Raw genomic sequence first — 7,227 nt, 5'->3', positions numbered from 1 at the left:
TAATGGATCGTAACAATTACTGATTATTTCAACAAATTTACCTTTACCACTTTAAAAGAAGGGGAAAAAACTCACGTAAGGTAGAGTGGGAAGACAAGAAAACAACAAAACCAAAATGTGCAATTTGATAGCCAGGAATCTGATGACACAAAAATTAAAATGGATCAAGCCATCAACCGAAGGATACCCATTTTCTCAAGATCTCTCTTTAAGATTGTAAAGGTTAACATAATATAGAATACAATATATGACAACAAATCAGAGTGGCGCAGCGGAAGCGTGGTGGGCCCATAACCCACAGGTCCCAGGATCGAAACCTGGCTCTGATAGAGTGGCTTCCCTCAACCCTTTTTTTGTTTTTCGACCTTTAATTTCACACTTTTTAGAATCCACCACCCCTCCTTCCATGAATAAACTTGCAGCAAAAATCTCTTCTAACAAGTCTCCAACCTCAACTAAGAATGAACCTACAGTGCTGAAAACCTGAAATAAGCCAACACACACATGAAGAAGATTAACTGACTTTAACCCAGAAATTTTCCCAATTTCTATATCAGATACAAGATTGATTACTAAAAAAGAAAAACTAGAAGGTATGAAGCTTACTTGGATCTGAATTAATGATCATAGCAGTCCCTCCAAAACTGCAAGTTCCTCCATTTCTCTTGTTCTTCTGCCAATAACTATTGAAAGCATAAGACGCATGGGCGACAACTCTATCGGGGTAATAACAGCTTCCATGAGGTTTAATCTCCTCACAATCAGCACCGCCTTCCCTACAAGCATAATCCATAGCTTCCTCCAACGTAGTTGCAGGAACACTAGGCTTTGCCACACACCAGAGCCCCTTCACTTCCCCTGTTTCTGGCGTTGGCGCTCCCATGTCCACCGCAATACATGGGGGCAACGAGACAGCATCAGGTGGGTTCGAGGGGCTAACCACAGGAGAGGCCTTTGGTGGAAAAGAGAAGGACTTCGATGGTGGAAGAGCGATCCCCGTTAATGGGGGTTGTGGGTTTTTTCCCATATGTGCAGGGTAAGGGTCGACAACATTGGAACTCATGAATGAGAGCTTCCTGCTCTTGGGTCTCTGTTTTTCTTGGGTGCAGAGGACGACATTAAACCCATTCATCTGGAATGGTACAAGCTTTTTGATGGATTCAAAGTGAGCAGAAACCAAGTCTATAGCTTCAGATGACAATGGAGAAAAATTTGCAGTTGGGCTGACACAGTAGGTTGAGTTGGAGTTCCGAAGAAAACCTAACAGAGGACTGATAAGATTCGCGGTTAGTTCATCTCTAAATGTGTCGGAATTTAGATTTAAACAGTCACCAGAAAAGGAAGCCGACACCTTGATTTCTTTCTCCAAGCCCCATCTGACGAGGGAGTAGAAAATGTTCTTCAGAGCTGGCAGAATCAAACCCCAATTCTCTTCATGATCTCTGTTGCAGAGGACAGCATTTCCCACCACAATGGTGCTGATTTTGGTCGAAGGGAAGTAGGCCAGAACATGGGTCCTGACCCAGCTTTCTGCCATTAAAATGCTAGAAGAAATCTCATAAAGATGGCGTTCACTCACGGAGACAGCAACAGGGACATCAGTGTGAGACAAGCTTTGAAGGATCATGGGAGATGGATCAAGGATGTTCAATGGTTCGATTGATTCTTCACCTGCATCTGCAACAAATACACAGAAATGAAACATAATTTGAAACTATAAAGAAAGCAATCCATCAATTCAAAAAAGGGAAAGGTACAGTGGGTATTTACTTACCGCTACAACCTAGCAGAGAAAGAAGGGAAAGGATGAAAACCACAATTTTCGACATCTCAGATGGATAGACGAAGTGCTGAGAAAGACAAAGGTACAGTGGGTAATGAAGAGGGCAGAGGAAGGTGCGATTTAAAGGGGATTTTCACTCTGTGCAGGGGAGGTTGAAGCACAAGACCCAAAAGTCCCCAAGGCCTCTGGCTCAGGTGGAAAGAGAAAGAGAGAGTTGTCGCTCATGGTATCATAAGGAATCGAGCTTTCTTTTTCTTTTTGTCCCATGGAAATTGAGCTTTGTTCTTTGCTTGGCCTGCTGCGCCTAAAATCCGAAGATGAACAGAACAACCGTGACATTTGAAATTTTCACTGTAGTCAAATGTGTATTTATTGTTATTAAATGAATCAATATCCTCACTCCTCAGTACTTCTTCACTTCATTAGTACGAAGGCCAGTAGAACTGTACAGATAGAATGGTCCGTATTTTCAAAGCTGCAAGTTCCTCGTGGAAAGACGTCTTCAGAAAAAACAAAAAAACAAAAACAAAAAGAAAAAATTGGGAAAATGTTAGGGGTACCGCAACTCATTGTAAGCTAGCAGCATGCACCAATCATAGGGCTGAATATAGGGGCAAAGGATCTTTTTCAATAAGAGGAAAGAGGACGACACATGTTGGCACCTAACGGCATGCCCAGCCTTTTCCTTAAGAAAAAACGAAATGAAATCAAGATTGTATGAGTCAGTGTAAAATTCAATTCGAATCAATCAAAATTGATCGAAAACAGAGCATATCAACCACGATTGATTTTGATCCAAATCAACCAATTTGACCAATTCGATTTTGATTTTTAAACCATGCCTCCTCCACATGGATCATGATCCTCTACGGCGGGCTGCCCGTAGCAGTCTAAGCGACGCACAAATACGGCAAGGTGCAATAACCACCTTAGGTGCTCGGGCAGGGGTAAGGCAATCATTGCACCTCATCTTATTTGTGCTCCATAGAAGATCTGGATTGCCTCCACATCCCCTCTTTTTCTTTTTGCAATTTAGGGTATCAAGTTGGATCAAATTCTTTAGGATCTTAAAGTTTTTTTCACTGGAAATCTAAGGTCATAACTATCCTCCAGCAAAAGGTTCTGTGCACAGTTGCATGTGCACCATACAGTCGAGCACGAACCGTGGGTGGGAATGTGGGATAATATGATCAAAATGACCAAACACCCCCCTATTTAACGCATTGTCACCCGCCCCCTATACACGGCTATCAAGTCGTATATAAAAAACCGCCCCCTTATCCTTCCTATTGTACAAAATAGTCCTTGCCTATGGGAGCTCCATCCAACGACAAAAAGTTGAGAAATCTCTTCACCATTAGTGAAGAAAAACTCATCCAATTCTTTATTGGTTTAGTTTCGATTTTGATTTTTATGATCTGATGTGTCACTTGATTTCGATTTAAAATAAAGTTAATTATATATGGTAAAAAGAATGCTGCCCAACGACGCCCCCTACGCTTTCTCATATAGGACAATGAAATGACCACCCCGCCCCTTCCTTTAGATGTCTGTGCACACACTCCCACTGGCCCCCATATTGGTGAAGGGGCCACACAACCTAGCAACGAACCCCTTCTTTATATACTTATGGGAACACATTCTCTATCTGGGAGCATGCCCCCTACGCTAGAGTGAGCCCGAGGGAACCGTGCATGAAAACATCAGCAGGAGCGACATTTCTGTCTTTAATGGGGTGGTCGTTTTGCCCCCTGTGTCTAGGTGTAGCGTGCATACTCCTAGATAGAGTTCTTTTTCCCTATATTTATATATTTAAACAATAGATTATAATTGATTATAATACTAAAAAATCAAGATATATGTTGTATATATGCTTATATGAACTCAATTTAAGATTCTTCTTGAAATTTAAGTATTAATTTATTATTTTTTACAAAAAAAAATTGTCACTATTGATAACTAATTGATTAGATTTTGATTTTAAAGACTGATAATTTTATACAGTCAATTATAATGTAGGCCAACATGTACTAAGTAGAAACTAAAGCTCATACATGATTCAGAAAAACAAACCAAAATAAAAGAAATAACAACAATCACACACCCACAATGTAACGACATGCATGGTTCACCAAGGTGTTTATGTCCATGGAAAGATGAGAAGAATTTCACTTGCAATAGAGATTAGGATTAAAGCTCTCTTCGTCACGCCTCTTTATTTACAAAGAATTTCCCGTAACCTTAATAACACTCATATCACTAACAATTTAAAGGAAAACACAAAAATAAAATAAAATATAATTTCCAATCAGCCTAACCAAGGCCGAGCAATTGCCACTGTATTTGCAAGTAATGCTTACTGCTATAGTACCACGCTATTGCATGATTTTTCATATTCCCATCATATGTGCTAAAGGTATAAAAGATAAAAGGTAAGGTTAATCCAGATTAAAATTTAAAAATATTGCTTGTATATTTTAATCAATTTCTATTGATCAAACTGGACTTCTCTGCGCTTTCCCTTCTAGTGTGGCCCCCTCCAAGCTTTTCTCTTTTTCGAATAAATTTTATTTTATATTTTTTATCCTTATAAACAAAAGTTTCAGGATAATGTACTCCCTATTGTTTAACATTGTAATCATTAAATCATTTTTATTTTCGAATTGAGTTTTCCTTGAGCCAGTGTTTTGGGAAATATACTAAAATCTTGTAGGCCCAGTATGTTTAGAGGGGACTTAGGTGGGGTGGGAGAATTGGGGGGGGGGGGGAGGGAAATATTGATGTTGCACTTCAAAATCTCACCCCAATCTTGTTTGATTATCCTGGGGTGATGAACTTATAAAAGCTTAAAAGGAACATCATTAAATGCTTTGTTCATTGATGTAACATTTCAAAATCCCACATCTATCCAATCCAAAGTCCCACCAAATTGGTGGTACTTTGGTTACTATTCATCGAAAAAGTAACTTTACCTCAATGTTTCCACCTCAAAAAAAACCCACCAACATGTGGTTCTCATCTTTCCAACTATCCCACCCCACCTTCCCCTCTAAACATATGAGGCCATAGGGATTTGTGAACCTTAGGATGATGTGGTGAACCTTCAGTATCGAAAACTTTCTCCTTTATTTACATGTGGGATGATTTCTTGTGTGGGCTAGTTGTCAACCTAATGTCTATTCATATTATATTTAGGGATACCCATGTCTCTGTTTTTCATTCCCATGTGAAGATGATAGTGCACCTTAATTGATAAGTACTAGGCCTGCTTATTGATAAGTACCTACAAATACTACTACTATAGTCTAGAAGGTGGGGGGTATGAATCGATCACTCAACCCCCTGGACTATACCACTTCCACTGGGTGAAAGCCTGTCATTGAGCTAGAAGCTCTTCCCCATAGTTATAGACATTTTAATATAGGGAAATTTACGAAACACCCCTTGAAAATGGGTCGAAACTCGGATCACCCCCTAAAATTTGAAAATACTCAGATCACCCCCTGGAATAGAGCCCAATACTCAGATTCAACCCTATCGTTAGTGGTCCACCGTTAAACGATGAAGTCAGCGACTTAAATAATTTTTAAAACCCTAAACTACCCTTGTATAATGTAAAGTTACAATATTACCCATTGCAGAGAAAAACCCCCCGAAGTCTAATGTTTTCTTCTTCGTTCTTCACTCTCTTCCCAAATTACCTGCAACTCCAAAATTGAAATTCGTCGGACTGAAGAAAGACAACGAATTTCCTCTTCTTCCTATTTGCTTTTCTTCTTCTTCTTCTTCTTCCGCCAGCACCACCATCATCGCCACCACTGCAGCCGTCGATCCTCTTCCATCGCCATGGTTGCCACCAATCAAACCCTCTTCGCAGCAGCAACATAAGAGCTTTTTTTGATCTGTCATCCAACCCCTCACCCCAGCTACTGTACATCACCACAATCCCGCCATCATCCACTGCAATCACCCACCGCCAAAAAAAATGCAGCGGCTCTGCTCTAATTCGTATTAGCATCATCGTCCAACATGGGTTTGAGGTTAAAACTTAATAAAATCTACGAAGTTCCATGCAATTGCCGGTGAAGATGCGAAACCCACAAACAACCAAACCCTTAAAAAAAATAGTTAAAAAACGAAAGTGGAACGGAGAAAATAATATTTCCTCTTTTTGTTCAGATGAAGCTTTTCAATGGGTTTGTGGGTTTGTGGATCAGCAGTGCTTTGTGAATTATTTACCGCATCCCTTAGTTTCTTCCAGGAAGCAAGCTTCTAACATGATTGCAAGTGATTTTTCCCCGAACCACATATTTCCTCTTTTCGTTTCCCCCATCTTGGAAAAGTAGAGCAGAGCGAAAGGCTCAATTTGTACAGTATGCAGATGGGGATTCAATTAGTAACAACAAGAAGGTTTTTGGGTTCTATTATAGATCTGACTCTAGATTTATTTTGTTATATTGTAGTTTTTATCGATTACACCTATTTTTTTTTCTTTTGAGCCCTTTCCTGTCTTTTAGCCCTTGAAGAAGAAGAAACGCAGAGAGGAAGAAGAGGAGAGCTGTGTTTAAAGGTTTCTTTTCAGCTTCTCTTTGTGGGGTTATTGAAACCCTAAGTAAAGGGTTAAAACCATAAGTAAAGCGACGGCGGCGGCGGGGTGGTGTGGCGGTCTGCCGGCGAGTTGCGAGGAAGGGGTGGGGTATCTTAGGTTGAAGATGAAGGAAAGGGTAGTATTGTAAATTTAATTCTAATGATTTAGTACAAGGGTAAAATAGTCTTTTTACACCAATAACTAACAGCAAATTAACACTGTTAGTGTAGAGGGGGTGATCTGAGTATTTTCAAATTTCAATGGGTGATCTGAGTTTCGACCCATTTTCAGGGGGTGTTTCGTAAATTTCGCTTTAATATATAAACCTTAACCTAACCATACTCCTGTAAATTAATTATTATCTAAATTAACTAAATTGAATTTGATAAACACACTAATTCAACAATCCTCACGCCAATGTCCTCGAATAATCATCATCTCCAATTTGCGGACACTTCCAATTCCTCCGATTCCTCTAATAGGGGGAGTGGACCCCACATTGGGCAGTGTTTTTAGGTAAGGGGTAGGGTGGTCATTTCCGCCCCCATGTGAAGAATTGGAGGGGGCAGCGAATTGGAGGGAATAACGATTCTCCTATACCCCAAGTTTTCAATGAGTGAGGCCACTGTCAGGGTTAAAAAAACCCAGAATCGGGGTCTGGATCGGTCGGGCCGGAATCTGCCTTTAGGTCTGTAACCCTATCGATTAAGTTGGGGTCGATCCGATCCGATTCAATCCGAAATCAGCAAGAATCCGCGATCCGATCCAAGTTTTAAATCCATGCAACGGGTCGTTACGACTTGAGAGGTTTCGGACGAGAGAGCGAAACCCAGAAATCCAAAATCGTCTTAAGAGA

The 7,227-nt window shown here is 40.3% G+C and overlaps 1 protein-coding gene and 1 non-coding gene across 2 annotated transcripts; one reads left to right on the top strand and one right to left on the bottom strand.

Annotated features, from left to right (window-relative positions):
* The first annotated feature begins 257 nt into the window (after positions 1-257).
* TRNAM-CAU lies at positions 258-329 on the top strand. The gene has a single exon. It is a non-coding gene; the product is annotated as a tRNA-Met (tRNA).
* A 62-nt stretch (positions 330-391) lies between these two features.
* LOC122662723 (glucan endo-1,3-beta-glucosidase 12-like) lies at positions 392-1,829 on the bottom strand. Its single transcript, XM_043858439.1, has 3 exons — positions 1,775-1,829; positions 607-1,677; positions 392-483 (listed from the first exon to the last, which is right to left on the bottom strand). The coding sequence occupies exons 1-3, from the start codon at positions 1,827-1,829 to the stop codon at positions 452-454; spliced, it is 1,158 nt and encodes a 385-aa protein (XP_043714374.1). The 3' UTR covers positions 392-451.
* Between the last annotated feature and the right edge of the window lie 5,398 nt (positions 1,830-7,227).

Source organism: Telopea speciosissima, chromosome 5, assembly GCF_018873765.1.
Source record: "Telopea speciosissima isolate NSW1024214 ecotype Mountain lineage chromosome 5, Tspe_v1, whole genome shotgun sequence".
Taxonomy (NCBI): Eukaryota; Viridiplantae; Streptophyta; class Magnoliopsida; order Proteales; family Proteaceae; genus Telopea; species Telopea speciosissima.
This window is presented reverse-complemented; position numbering and strand designations above follow the sequence as displayed.

What these genes read in the sequence shown, in the direction of transcription:
- LOC122662723 (XM_043858439.1), bottom strand. Translation starts at nt 1,829, where the DNA reads ATGTCGAAAATTGTGGTTTTCATCCTTTCCCTTCTTTCTCTGCTAGGT. An exon ending in TTCTCTGCTAGGTTGTAGCG is followed by an intron (nt 1,678 to 1,774) that starts GTAAGTAAATAC and finishes TATTTGTTGCAG; the next exon opens with ATGCAGGTGAAGAATCAATC. An exon ending in GATCATTAATTCAGATCCAA is followed by an intron (nt 484 to 606) that starts GTAAGCTTCATA and finishes GGCTTATTTCAG; the next exon opens with GTTTTCAGCACTGTAGGTTC.